Consider the following 15526-nt stretch of genomic DNA (forward strand, 5'->3'; position numbering starts at 1 on the left):
AGGAAGAAGTACGCCTAATTAAAAAGTATGATAATTTTGCGCAAACCACTTAACGCACTAGGTATACTATATATACATATATATATATATAATACATTAAAATTATGAAAAATAAAATATTAAATTATGCATAGACACCAGCTTTTATACCTAAGTGAAAAATCCCTCATGAACCTGATGTCTCTGTTCAGTTTCATCCTGAAGGCCAGAGATCCTCGGGGAGAACAAAACTGATGAAGAACTGCATTAATTAAAGAGTCTCAATGTTTATCCACCCATATGCATGATCGTGTCTTTGGGGAGAGACTCTGGTGTATTATGAGATGTACTGAAAGAATCACAGATATTAGGAGGTTTTGCACGGAGGAGACAAATGATTACAGAAGGTTAGAGCAACAAAGAGAAGGAGAGAGAAAGAGAAGACCGAGATCTGGTGATATTTGTCATGCCTGTTTCCTCAGGCTGTTCTGAGCATCAGTGGGCGGTAAGGAAAGCTCAGTGAAACCCGAGAAGACTGCAGGAGGGAGGGAGAGAGAGAGAGAGAGAGAGAGAGAGAGAGAGAGAGAGAGAGAGAGAGAGAGAGAGAGAGAGCCTGTGCTACAATGCACAATCAAACAACACAATGAATGACAACAGCACAAGAGGCATTAGGTCTAATTGAAATTCTTCGCTTGTTATTTCCTGAAAAATCTTCCAGACTTGTATTTACCTGTGAAAACAAAGCTGGAAAGAGGAGAAAAAAAGTGATTCTTCGTTCATTCCATGGCATATAGGCCTATCGTAAATGAAATCGTTGAGAACAGACCACAAATGTGCACTATATATGTTGACCTTTTTCATACTAATATACAGCGGAATGCAAAAGGAAAAAAGACAAAAATCATGAGGAAAAGAATGCAGTGACTGAAAAGATCTCTTGCCATAGATATGCTTGTTATAACATGTCACGTTAAAATACCAAGTGTTACGTATTCTCATGCTATTCTTAAATAAAACATGAAAGAAAACTGCTCATTGAGTCAAACTAACGGACTAGCTTTATTTGTAGGGCAACCTTATGATTTGAAATGATTCGTTTCAGTCTTTTTGAGTTCACCAAACCGGAAGTGCCGCCCATAATTCAAAACGCAGTAAGCTGGTCAGGAATAAGGTGGATACATGTTTTGCATAAAATGCTACTTAGTGCACAAAACAAAACTCTGAGCATCTCAATTTGAAATCATAAATCACAGTTCACTATCATTAAAATTTATGGGGTCAGTAAGATTTAATGTTGAAATAAGTCTTTTTTATTTTATTTGATAAAAAAAATACAGAAAATACAGTAATAGTGTGAAATGTTATTAAAAATATCTGTTTTCTATCGTTATATATTTTAAAAAGCAATTTATTCCTGTGATCAAAGCTGAATTTTCAGCATTATTACTCCAGTCTTCAGTGTCACATGATCCGTCAGAAATCATTTTTATTATGCTAGAATCCTGCTCAAGAAACATTTATGATTATCATCAATGTTGAAAAGTGTTTCGTATTTTTCTTTCTTTGATGAATAGAAAGTTCAAAAGAACAGCATTTATTTGAAATAGAAAATCTTGGTAACATTATAAATGTCTTTACTGTCACTTTTAATTAATGTAATGTGCCCCAAAAAACTATCTGAATGGGAGTGTTAACTTAATATCCAACAATATTATTGATCTGACTGTACTGACGCTGTTGTATGAGAACTGAACTGAGCTGGATGATGACCATTTTTTCCAGAAATGCTTTATAGATGAAATTAACTAATTTAATAATTGATGACCTTAACAACTGAATCAACAACTGATTTCATATGAACAATGCATAATTTTCCTGTTATCACTGTAAAGCTGCTTTTTAACAATCTGTATTGTATAAAGCACTATATAAATAAAGGTGACTTGACTTGACTTGAGTGTAACTCTAAACAAATAAAAAGTGACAGATGAACATAAAGCATAACTGAAAGATCTTCGGAGATCTGTGGGCAAGGACAAAAAAGTATTGTACCTCTGAAAATGCTTTTATGACACTTCTGCGAAACAGGTGCATTTGTATGTTTTCCAGCTCAAACTGTAGAAATAATGGTGATTCATGAGGCCAAGGCAAACTGGAACATAAATGGTAACCAATGCGGGAACAGTTTTGCTCGCATGTGACTTAACACATTTTTAACAGAATCATGTTAAAATAAATGCAAAATACAACATTGTAACGATTTAGTCCTATTTTGGAACAAGGCAAACACAGAAAATCTTCTTTTAAAAAAGTAAGTTATATTATAAAATGTTCATAAGAAAGTGTAATCCTTGAAAAAAATGCTTCAGAAATTCTCATATATTGTCTATAAAATGACAGGCTGTGATTATGTACAGTCTATTATCATGAGGTTTCTTTGTCTTATACAACATATTTTAAAAATTTACGACTTAAAAATTTGTTAATATATATACAAATGTATCATTAAGTAGAGAACATCTCAAAGGGAATTAATTGGCACCGATGGTTCCATGAAGAATCTTTAACATCCATGGAAACTTTCATTTCCACAAAAAATAATTTTTAGTGGAATTTTTTTTTAAAATGCTCTTCAGTAAGATTTTTGTTGTTGTTGTTGTTGTTGTTGTTGTTGTTGTTGTTGTTGTTGTTGTTGTTGTTGTTGTTGTGTTTTTTTTTTAAGAACTGTTCACTGAAAGGTTATTTGAGGATCCAAAAATGGCATTGCTGCAAAAACCTTTTGGAAGCTTTATTTTTCAGAGTGTATGATAAAAAAGATGATATTATTTTGTATTTTGAGACTACAATATATACATATATATATATATTGTTTTTTTTTTCTTAAGTTAGAAAACATGAAGATAGTATCTAAGAAGAACTTCAGTGTCAGTTTTTCTGGGATGTGCACATCTAAAAACCACTGCAAACGAATATTCGTCAGCCAATCAGGGTTGGATCAGATCTTATTTTAAGAAAGCTATTGCCATGTCCGTGCATGGAGAAGGCAGAACAGCGTCTTTCTTCTACCTGTTCCAATCTGCCCGGCTCTGTCAATCTCTTTTAGTATCCAGACCGCTTCCCAGCCTTCCAGATTTAGTGCTCCGTCCGTCAACACACTGTTATAGCAGCGATAAAAATAAGTAATGCTCACAAATACGCACACACACACACACACACACACTGAGCAAAAACAGTAGCGGCACATAGCTGAGCTGAAAGTGAGGTAGCTCACATCTTTGATGCAAACAGCACTGTAACATACAATACGTGACATATAAATACAGTGATGTGAATAAGTCAGGACACCCCTATGTTAAATTCCCATAGAGACAGGCAGATTTTTATTTTTAAATGCCACTTATTTCATGGATCCAGGATAATATGCATCCTGATAAAGTTCCCTTGGCCTTTGGGATTAAAATATCCCACATTATCACATTCCCTTCACCATACCTAGAGATTGGCATGGTGTTATTTCAGTTTGGCTAATAGCTGGTTTGATTTGCATTGAAAGATGATATTATGGAAAGTGCCCGATGCCAATCTCTAGGTATGATGAAGTGAATTCGATGATGTGGGATATTTTAATTCCAAACGCCAAGGGAACTTTATCAGGATGCATATTATCCTGGATCCATGAAATATCTGGAATTTAAAAATAAAAATCTGCCTGACTCTTTAACATAGGGGTGTCCTGACTTACACACCCTGTATTTTAAGGAAGAACATTTATTTATTTATGATACATTATTCATTCACAAAGAAAATTGGTGTCCTTAAAGGTTGGATTTTTCCTCATTTTTCTAATTAAGGCATTAAGATCAATTTCCAAAAGATGATTTTTTATTCCTCTTTTTATGCAACTTTAGCATGGGTGTCCTAACTTATTCACATCACTGTATATGTGTCATATTTCCTCTTCAGGCACTGTTGAGTGTGTTATGCGTTTGCATGAGCACACGGCATGAAATTTCAAAGGACTTTCTGTGTGCAAAACACACCCGAGGAGAAGACTTAGACAATCAATGGAGAGAGAGAACTAGCCCACCGCTCGTTCATCAACCGCTGATCAATTCTCATAAGACGCTGACGTCTGAACTTGAGGTGTCCTGAGGGACAACAGTCATTCATACACGTCATATCACAGCACAGGTTTGCATGACTGCATACAGTTTTCCTGCTCGAAAGGGGAATCTTTTGCCGTTTGATGAGTCAAGCCGTCTGCAATTGTATCTTTGTAACACATAAGCGATTCAGGACAGGTGCACGCGCGATTAAAGTGCGGAGCGGCAGACATCTGAACATAATGAATGATCACCTTTAGATACAGCTCGGCCTAAAAATGAAAATCATCCCGTTTTTATTACCCATTCACTCTCATGCAGCTTGATTTTTCCCTGTAGAACATACAAAAAATTACATTCATTCGATGAACTTTGCAGTATTATTGAACAAAACTGAAGCAACACTGAACTAAATTGAGCTGAATAATGAATAATGACTCTATTGTGTTTTATTAGAGCTGCTTTTTAGTTTAATTGAGTTTGCTGCATAATTAATGTACTTTGGTACTGTTATTTTCTTGTTTATTACTGAGATGCTGCTGTCTTGTATAAAGTGCTATACAAATAAATGTAACTTGACATTGCAAGTTTTCTAAACATCCTACTCAACACCATAAAATAATAGTTTGTCAATAGTTTGAATAGGTGCAAATGTGAACCAGAACTGACAGATGTTCAAAACATTCATAAACAAAAACATGTAATGCACAGAAAGTTTAACAGTGTCTAATTTAAATTAGACTGCTGTATAATTTCTACCTATATTGAATAAAACTAAGAATGACTTGTATATACACATTAAGCTGGAGGAAAGAAAATGTATTTTAGCATAGAAAAAATTAAACATGACCTTTAAATAATAGCCTATTATTCACACAAATATACTCTATGTCTTCTGAAAACTTATATAGTGCACTTATAAAGGTTTTTTTTTGTCATTTTGGTCATTTTTTCAGACATGAGGATGAATTAATACTTTTATTCTGTAAGGATGTATTAAATTGATTGAGAGTGACAGTAAACACATTTGTAATTCTACAAAATATTTACATTTATATATATATATATATATATATATATATATATTACTTTCTAATCATCAAAGAATCTTGAAATATGGTTTCCACAAAAATATGAAGCGACAGCACAACTGTTTTGAACATTGATAATAATCTGAAATGTTTCTTGAGCAACAAATCATCATATTATAATGATTTCTGAAGGATCATGTGACACTGAAGACTGGAGTAATGATGCTGAAAATTCAGCTTTGATCACAGGGGTAACTTACATTTTAAAATGTATTCATATAGAAAACAAATTTTAAACTTTATAATATTTCGCAATATTGCTATTTTTGCTGTATTTTTGATCAAATAAATGCACCATTGGTGCGTATAAGAGATTTATAACGGTAGTGTATATTTAGCACCTTTGCAGTTCAAAGCAAAATGAAACTACTATAAAACCGAACATTGTTAGGTGAACTGTCCCTTTAAAACTGAAGAGGCACTTGAAGGGGAGAATTTTCCAAACTGAGAGCATCACACAGCGCATTCGCCCCTGACCCCTACATGTCTATTCCCAACCCCCTATTTCTCTCTGCCTGTCTTTCTCTTTCCCTCCCTACCTCGTTCTCATCATTTCATTACGCCACTTTCAAGGACAGAATCACAGTGCACCACACACACCTTCTTCACGAGGACATTGGCAGGACACTAATCTGCTGCTTCATCAATTTTACCTCGTCCAGAGAGACACTGTAATATTGTGCGCACATACACACACATAAATCGTTTACGCAACGAGTCTCCGTTGTCTGTCCTCCACTTGAGGATACACGCCTCAAATTACTGGCTAAACAGATCAAGAAGCTATCCCTCTTTTTCAAAGCGACCAATCAGAGTGCACCGTTGCATCCACCAATCTTTCTGCATGGTAACAGAGCTGGTAAACGATTGGCGGAGCAGGAACACTGAAGCCATGCCAGGTCTAATCTACTGTTACAAACACGACGCACAGAAATATGACAGCCACAACCAAGTCAGCACTGCGGTAGGTAGTACATTAGCTGATGCTGTAGCTGCGGTCTCATCGGCTAATAGAGCCTGCAGTGAAAACAAACACACAGTCAGAAAGGCAACTATCTGTCGCATTAGCAGTCATTACCCAATCAACACAAGAGCATCTGAAGAGTTGCTGACTCAACGCAACAGTGACAAACAAACCGTAACAGCTGCACAAACATTAGCGGCGCAGGCAGATGGAACAATAGCGACTTTAATGAGTTTTAATGGATGAGGAGGAGGAGTGACATTATGAGGTCAAGGAATAGGACTTGGCAACTAATTGAAAAATAAGTACTAAAATTATTAAAAGTGAAGAAAAAAAACGAAATAGACATATTTTTACAAACAGACAACTGCTTTTTCATGTTGTGCATTCATGCAAGCTTTTTAGGCTAGCCTTACCCACAACCCCTTGGAGGAGAATGCTTCTGTGGCAGTTTCCAGGGGACATTTGCAAAGCAAGGCTCGCGAGGCCAAAGCTAGCACAGCGTTTTTTAACTGTATGAGTCTATAAGTTAAAGGTAGGGTAGGCAATTTATACTGGTTGAAACTCTCTTCACATCCTGATAGCAATCAATAATAGAAGTGCTCTAAATACTAAAACATGTACATCTTCTGTGGAAGTCTCAGGACCAATCATTGCATTTGGTGCGATATCCTTCAACCTGTCAACCTATGTATTTCCATACCTCCGCGTACCTGCTCACGCAGACATCACAGTTCATCAGCCTGATCCATGAGGATATGGATCAACAACATATCCACAAACAAACATCAGCCGCTCTAGTTCACTAGTGTAATAGCGTAGTGCTTCTGTAGTTACACAACACACGCATCACACACATGACCAACGTCGGCCAATAGTGAGCCTACAAGTGACGTAGCACTACGCTATTACACTGCGTTAACTGACTGGAGGCCCACAGAGAAGGAAATGAATAGTTGAAATAAAGTCGTTATTTTTGTTTTTTTTGCGCAAAAAAAGTATTCTCGTCGCTTGATAAACTTAAGATTGACCCACTGTAGTCACTTGGACTATTTTAACAATGTCTTTAATAACTTTTCGGGGAACAAGTTTCAATCCCTTAGAAGCCTATGGAGGAGTGATCCAGCTCTCAGATTTAATCAAAAATATCTTAATTCGTGTTCCGAAGATGAACGAAGGTCTTACGGGGTTGGAACAACATGAAGGAGAGTAATTACTGACAGAATTTTCATTTTAGGGTGAACTATCCCTTTAACAGTCCCTCCTGAACCAAAACAATGAGCTTATGTTGTGTTCACACATCATGTCGTAACTGTATTTACGAGATGGCAACCCGTGACGTTCTGTTCACGTCCTCAGACTTGAATTTATGTGTTTACATGTCAACACAATCAACGGTAAAATGAATCTGCAGCAGTCAGGTGTTACAGGTCAGCTCTCTTTAAGTTATGTTCATTATTATTGTAATGTTATGTGGTTTGAGATATAAGGTAATTTAACACTGTCTCTCTAGACGCTTTGCAGACTCTGCTGTGCACGTTCACGTGTTTTAAAGGAGGCGTGGCTTTGTAGACGCTCTAAAGGGTGGGATCTTATACTTTCAAAGCTAACTTGCTAATGCTAACCTCTACGCAATTGCCAACCCTACCTTTAAATAGTAGTGAATTTAGACAGATGTTGCCACTCACATGCAAAAGCAAACAGTACGTGACAAAGGAGTCTGTGGTATCAACATGCAATTTTTTGACACTGGTTTCCCAATTCTGCCAACATACTCAAGATGATGTATATTACCATTAAAAGCAAAGTACACAATATAGTAAGTGGAAGTATGCAAATTGAAATGCAGTAAACTATTTTTGTTTGAAATGAACAAAATTTTAATAAACTAGTACATCATAAAACCATCTTCCAACCCATGTTTTTGCCTTACCCCAAATCACAATGGTACACATTTAATAATTATTTATATTATTGTTGGGACGATTTCCTGGGAAACTGCATAATGCTTTCAGCATTCCTCCATGCATGTTTACAGCATATCCGTAAATAAAAGACTACTATATGCAGTTGAAGTAGCTTGAAGCCGCAGCTGTACATCGACCCGAAAAGAGTTTTGCAAGCAAAAAGGGAAAGAGATAATATCCGTAATAAAACATGAATCAACATAGCATCACTTTTGCTGTGCATTGACACAAAACAATGTTTAGTTCTCTAAACTAGATACTGCTTTGGTCTATTTGCCAATAAATAGCCTTGCCAAGTTAAAGTTTCCATCTGATATGAATAGAAATTGTAACGTCTAATGTCAGAATTGCCAAATTTTTGTAGCGTTATTTAAAAACAACAATGTCAAAACAACAATGCATATAAGTTTTATCCTTAAACCGCTAGAAGGCTAAAAGTCACCTGGTGTAGCTTTATAGTCAATTGTTTCTACTTCGTTATTTAACACCTCATGCACAGTTGCTTTACCTTTTCCTGGTACTGGCGTCGTGAGGAGTCCAGTGATTGGATGAGGGCCGTAGCGTGTCCGATGAAGACGGCATAGCATGTCGCACCAACAATCATGCTGAGCATCGTCAGCCAGATATCAGAGAGACTCTCCGGAGCTTGACGTCCATAACCAATACACAACATGTGACTCATGGCTTTAAACACAGCAAACGAGTACAGCTCACTCCACGTGTCATTCTGCAGAGAGAGAAAGACAAACACACAACATAAACAGTACGAAACTCCAGCTCACACCACCTATGCCAATCTGAAAGCAATATAAACAGTAAAAAGCATCAGTCTATATGACTTTTGCACTATAATACACTTTCATTCTATGGAAAACAGCAGCATCAACATTTTGCCTGTATGTTCACCAAACAGTGTGGCAAAGTTGCTTATAGTTGTTGTTCAAGAATGTTTAAAGTGGATTATTGAAATAAAGTGTAATCCACAAGGCTGTATAAATAATGACAGAATTGTCATGCTTGGCTTCAAGTGTGGCTCAGATAATATTATTTACAGGCCTGGTTTTACAGAGAGGGCTTAGATTAAGCCAGGATTAGGCCTTAGTTCAATTAGGACACTTCAGTAGCTTTTTTAAACATGCTTTAGAAAAAACATTACTTGTGTGCATCTTGAGACAAAAAAATGGCACTGATATATTTTTAACTTTGTCACTGCAAGTTGCTTTCAGTTAAGACAGCTCAAACATGCATTTTAGTCTGGGACTATCTTAAACCTTAGTCTTAAGTCTGCGAAACCGGGGGATAATGTTTTCTTTTCCACATTTGAAGGATGCAAACCAAATTGAAAACCAATCTGGATTCAGTGGAAAAACAGCTTCATATTTGAACATTTCAGGTGGGGAAAATAACAATAGTAAAACACTGTAAATATATAACAATAAATCTTTCAAATAGTGGAATCCTACAATGCTGTGACATGACCACACTATGTCGCATGATTAATTAAGCGAGTGCCATCCATTTATCCACTATCCACAGAGCTATTAATGACGGTAACTGGGGGGGGGGGGGGGGGGGGGGGGTTATTTCTGAAGTCTAATATCATCTCCAAAATTTTGAGCATGTTCAGCACCAGGTTGTTATGACGGCACCAGACAGCCAGCTGTTCCTCCTGTCTATATGCAGACTCGTAACCATTGTGTGTAGGATTCTGATGAATGTAGTGTCGTCCGCAAACTTCAGGAGCTTGACAGAAGGGTCTTTGCAGTCGTTCTTGTAGAGGGAGAAGAGCAGTGGGGAGAGCACACATCCTTGGGGGACGCCAGTGCGGATTTTGTTAGATGTGAAGTTGCTCATTCTCACTAGCTGTTGCCTATCTGTCAGAAAGCTGGTGATCTATTGACGGGTAGAGCAAGGAACAGAGAGCTGGGTTATTTTTAGACCGTAGGAGTCATGTGATTGTGGTACTGAAAGTCAAACTGGATTCCACAAACAAGTCCCTGGTTTGTCCAGATGTTCCAGGATATAATGCAGTCCCATGTTGACTGCATCCTCCACTGACCTGTTTTGCTCGATAAGAAAACTGTAGGGGTCCCTGTGATGACCCTCAGGTAAGCCAATACCAGTCTCACAAATGACTTCATAACCACAGATGTTAGAGCAACAGTTCTGCGATTTGGTTTTTTTCCTTGGGATGGGGATGATGGTAGAGCATTTGAAGCAGGAAGGGATTCGCACAACTCCAGTGAGTTGTTAAAGATCTGGGAATAGATGAGGGCCAGCTGGACAGCACAGGCTTTTAGACAGAATGATGTACACCGTCTGGGCCTGGTGCTTTCCTTGTCTTTTGTTTCCTGAAGATCCGACACTCATCCTATTCACAGACCCGATGTGCATGAGGTGTTGATGGTTGTGCAGAGAGACAATAATGGCGCTTTTCCACTGCATGGTACGGCTCGGTACGGCTCAGTACGGTGCGGCTCGGCGCGGCACAGTGCGGCTCGCTTCGCTTTTCCACTGCAGTTACTACCGCTTCAAAGTGAGTGGGATTATAGACTGATCGTTATACTTTATCCGTTTCTCGGCAACCAACGAGAGGAACGTCTGCACTTTTCTTCCACTGACCATGATTCAGCCATTTCTTTTTTGGAATTTGTTTTTTCTTTCTTCTTCAAGCAAGTAACGTTAGTTTTAAAACAGGTGCTACAGCGGTGGCTGTTACTGGCTATTTAAATCTAGCGGGTTTGTTGTCTCGCAAATGACAATGGCGCTGGTAGTGACGATTCTGTCTGACCAATCAGTGATCTGCAGTGTTTTCACGTCACATTTTAGTATCAGTACGGTACACTTGGAATCTCAACAGAGGTGGTACCACTTAAAGTGAGCTGAAGCTAGCCGTACCGTACCATGCAGTGGAAAAAAGCCACAAAGTGACCCGTACCGAGCCGAGTCGAGCTGTACCGTACCATGCAGCGGAAAAGCGCCAAAGCGCGCCGTACCGAACCGTGCCGTACCGTACCGTACCATTCAGTGGAAAAAGCCATAAGAGTTGGTGTTGGTGTGGGGTCTCTGGGATGTGCTGGACCAACAAGTTTGATCCACTGCGGCACCACCTTGCAACCTACAAGACTCAAAGGATCTTCTTCTAACATCTTGGTGCCAGATACCATAGGACACCTTCAGGGGGCTTTTGCTGTTTTGGCAAACATTAGGACCAACGCTATATATTTGGCAGGTGGTCTTAATGTTATGGCTCAGTGGTGTATGTTTCATTTTCTGAATGCAATTCATATTATAACCGAAATGTCTACTGTGCCAATTTCTAAACTCTTATAAATAAAGCATTTAGCTGCAGAGTGGATGGCTGTCAGACATCTCAGTGTGTGGTGGGGCTCTGCCAGCAGTCTCAAACAAGAAGCCATTAAATGTGCCCTTTTTAAAAATGTGTCTGCTGCCTGACTTGTGCTGACATCCGGCTAATTCCCAAGGCAAGATTAATTACGGTTGGTGTCCTCTGAAAAACGAAAACCATCCTATCATGACTCTATAAGACCCCAGATTACAAATTTAAATGGTTACTCTATGTGTCAAGAGTCTAATAAAATGTATTATATTATATGTATTTTTTATATATTATTATAATATATTTAGATGTTTAGTTTTTGGCCGAATTGCATACTATTTGTAAGCATGTGGACAGATTGCAAATATGCATATTTTGCAGTATGCATGGAATACTACATTTGTCAAATTGTATAGTATAAATTATGTCCAAGTGTAAATAAAAAAGGCCTAGATTTTCAATATAGCCTCAAGGTGCACCCCAATCAAGTCCCACTTAAACACTATTCTATGTCATTTCGTAGTATAAATAGAGTGAGAAGTGTGTACACACTAGAAATACCAAAAATAAAAAGTGTTCATCAAATTATGATACACTTAATTAACCGAAAATATTGTGGCATGTTGGACACTTCATGCACTCAACTATTGCAGCTTTTCTTAAGCAGCCAAAGGGGAGGGGCTAACAAACTCCAATAATCAATGACAAAATAACGTTCGTACACTAGATAGTTTAGTACACAGTGCATAGTATAAGGGCATTGTATGTACATTGTATACGATAAGCAGTATACTAGTATCTTATTCCAAACATAGCCTGAGTTTTCTCCCCCAAGACTATTAGGTGGCATTCAGAGTAGAAGGGAAGAAGAAAAGGATTGTGAATTGAAAAAATGGGAAATGAGGAAAGTGTCAGAGTGAGCAGGTCACTGTAAGAACACTGGAGAGAACAGGCATGAATTATACATGAGTCAAGAGCACTTTGCCTCGAAAACAGAAGAAGTAGAGAGTCTATACTGAAACTCTGGACAGACAGACAGACAGACAGACAGACAGACACACACACACACACACACACACACACACACACACACACACACACACACACACACACACACACACACACACACACTAAGAGACATTGCGTTTGCAGAGACAAGTGAATAGATTGGATAGAGGAGGACACATTCTACACAGTCTATAATATCAAGTATATACTAACTGCAACTTCATTGACTATGTCGGGATAGGAATACTTGCATACTGCATATTGTTTTATAAAATGAGTATGTGAAACATATGCAATATGTAACAATAAATCTTTCAAAAAGTAGAATGCTTCAATGTTGCATCAATTTAGCGAGTGGCGTCCATTTATCATCTGGGTAATTTTGCATTTTAAATACAATTTTGTAAGCAAATGTCATAACATTTGGCAGTCAGATCATATAACGAGTCAAGAAAGAGATGCTTGATATCATTTATGGTTCAATTGTCACATTCAAAATATATTATTATATAAGATTACTCATACCGTGATATGAGATTTTGGTTCAGCCAACAGCAAAAATACAATTTACATATATTTGCATTCATACATTTGGCAGATGCTTAAACAAAAATGACTTACAGAGCATATGTAACTTTTTTGCCAGTAATATGATCACTTTTTAGCCAGTAATATGATAAGCTATTCTAAACATGCTAATATCTTTTGCAAGGAATTCCCATCTGTAACTAGACTAAAATAGTATACAGTATAAGTCTATGGCAGAAAATGTAAGCCACATGGATCTGAGATGCTTTATTGGGATCGCTCTCCTATTCATTAGCTCATGCCCTGGTCTGCAGTGATAGGGCAAGAGGCAGTATGGGAAGTCACTCATTAACCATACACAGACGCGTGCCCTGTGGCTGATAAGCACTGCGAATATCCCACTCTTGGATTGTGACTGAAATAGTGCACCTGTCTGCTGTTCTGACTCTATTTACAATAGCTTATCTAAACGTACAGCAGTCTTCGCATACTCTACTGCGACGACACGCGCTGCTGCCCAGGCCCTGAGACACCAGATGCTGTGTAATATATGTTTTTAATCTCAGCCAAGACAATCCAACATCTTTTCACCCATTCATTCATCTCTGCATCTGACTGAGTCAGTGCCGTTTTTCATTTCAAACATGAATGCAGCAGTCAGGCAGAAAAGCTTCCTGGGGCAATGATACTAAACATCAATCTGCTCTTCAGGAGGAATACATTCAGATGCGGAGTAAATTACGGAGGAAAGCAGGATTACATTTCTGATTGGTTCTGTGTGACACCAAGAGGTTATTTATCCACTATTGACTTTTGGCCTGTAGAGAGATACAGCAGTTGTGCATTAGAGTGCTGTAAGGATGATGTATTATTATAGGCCAAAACCTGAAAATTAGCATTTTAGCAATTTTGGTTCCATCGTCCTTAAGTTTTAATAGGTTAAATGCCTGTGGTGAAGACAAGCTCATGATATTTTCACATTTTACCCGACAACATAAAACATTTTTTTTAAGCTTTTGTAATGCCTGCTACACTGCAAAAAATGTTTTTCTAACTTAGTATTTTTGTCTTGTTTCCAGTCCAAATATCAAACATTTCTTAAATCAAGACCCATTTGCTAAAGTTGAAAAATGACATAAGATATTAAGTCTTGTTTTCTGGTGAAATAAAAATTAAGTAAGTTTTTGCTCAAAACAAGCTAAATTATCTGCCAATAGGGTTATTTTTCTTACCCCATTGGCAGATAATTTTGATTTTTTAAAGCATCAACTCACTTAATTTTGATTAATTGCCCCGGAAAACAAGACATAATATCTTATGTCATTTTACTCATCTAGTAAATGCATCTTGATTTAAGAATTTTTTTGGACTGGAAACCAGACAAAAATACTAAGTTAGAAAAGCATTTTTTGCAGTGTACAGATTTCGGCAATCCTAAGATCATTAGAAATAACAATGTACGACACTTATCTAATAAACTTGGATGTAGACTGTACGATGATGACACCCATTGAATAGTAGGCTACGGCACAAGATAGTATAGAAGAATCAAATATCCTCAGCATGAGCTAGTGGTAAACAAATAGAGCAAGATGAATCGCACTTGTGGTTTTTAATGTGAGCTGAAAAAAGAGGAGGAAGCAAAAGAGGAGAATAAAGATGTGGTCATGGCTAGGGAAAAGAGGACAAGAAGTTTAAAGTGTTAGCACCATGTCACGTTGATCAATACGCCATTTCATGTTGCATTTTTATTGGCTCGTCAGTGAATCTCTCTCACTGTACGACGAAGGAACGGCGTTTAGGAGACACGACCAGAGAAATCGCCACGATTGGTCATGTTTCATCTCGGATTGCCCAAAATCGTACTATGTGTACCAGGCATAAAATGAGGTTGCTAACAAGCGTCTCAATGTAGAGGTTGTCAGGGACATTAAACATTATCAGCTGAACAGGTAAACTCATCTCACTTTCACTTATTGTGTTTATAATCGCACTCATGCAAACTATTATAACTCAAACCTTCAGGGAATTATATATTTTTTTTTTAAATAAAGACAGAGTTTTTGGAAGCTTAATGGTGGTGACTGTGAAGTCATGTGACTATGGCATAGTTCGTTTAGCTTTTTACCTGGTGATTGTATTTAGTCTTTAAAATTCATAGAAGTTGTACATTTGTGCAGATTATCAAAAGCCAATGGAAAAGCCTACTGGGTTGTTTTGAGGGAACCAGGGCAATGATAACTAACAGGATGGCCTATAAAAATCCATCATCACTGCAACCATCTATTGCAATGAGGATAATGTTATATTTCAGAGCTGGCTCTTTCGTTGCTCAGAAGTTCTTATGTTTCATTGGGGTATCAACTTTATCTCAGATGTTTCGGTCCCACTTTATATTAAGTGCCTTTAAGTACTATGTACTTACATCAAAAAATAAGTACAAAGTACTTATTATTTTCATGTTGTATTGTAAAACACTTTTGCTGCTATTGAGATGTGATACGGGTAAGGTTAGGGTCAGGTGTGTGTGGTATGGGTCGGTTTAA

General features: G+C 37.6%; 1 protein-coding gene across 1 annotated transcript in view; it reads right to left on the reverse strand.

The window, feature by feature from the left end:
- The window catches only part of LOC143731300 (potassium/sodium hyperpolarization-activated cyclic nucleotide-gated channel 2), a 66101-nt gene that overhangs the window by 17906 nt on the left and 32669 nt on the right, over positions 1 to 15526 (reverse strand). The window contains exon 5 of the mRNA XM_077222117.1: positions 8613 to 8831. Coding sequence (XP_077078232.1) covers positions 8613 to 8831 — 219 coding nt within the window. The remainder of the gene's footprint in view (positions 1 to 8612; positions 8832 to 15526) is intronic.

The sequence above is a fragment of the Siphateles boraxobius genome, unplaced genomic scaffold (genome assembly GCF_051911475.1).
Source record: "Siphateles boraxobius isolate OS27281-9 unplaced genomic scaffold, OSU_SipBor_1 86, whole genome shotgun sequence".
In the NCBI taxonomy this organism is placed as follows: domain Eukaryota; kingdom Metazoa; phylum Chordata; class Actinopteri; order Cypriniformes; family Leuciscidae; genus Siphateles; species Siphateles boraxobius.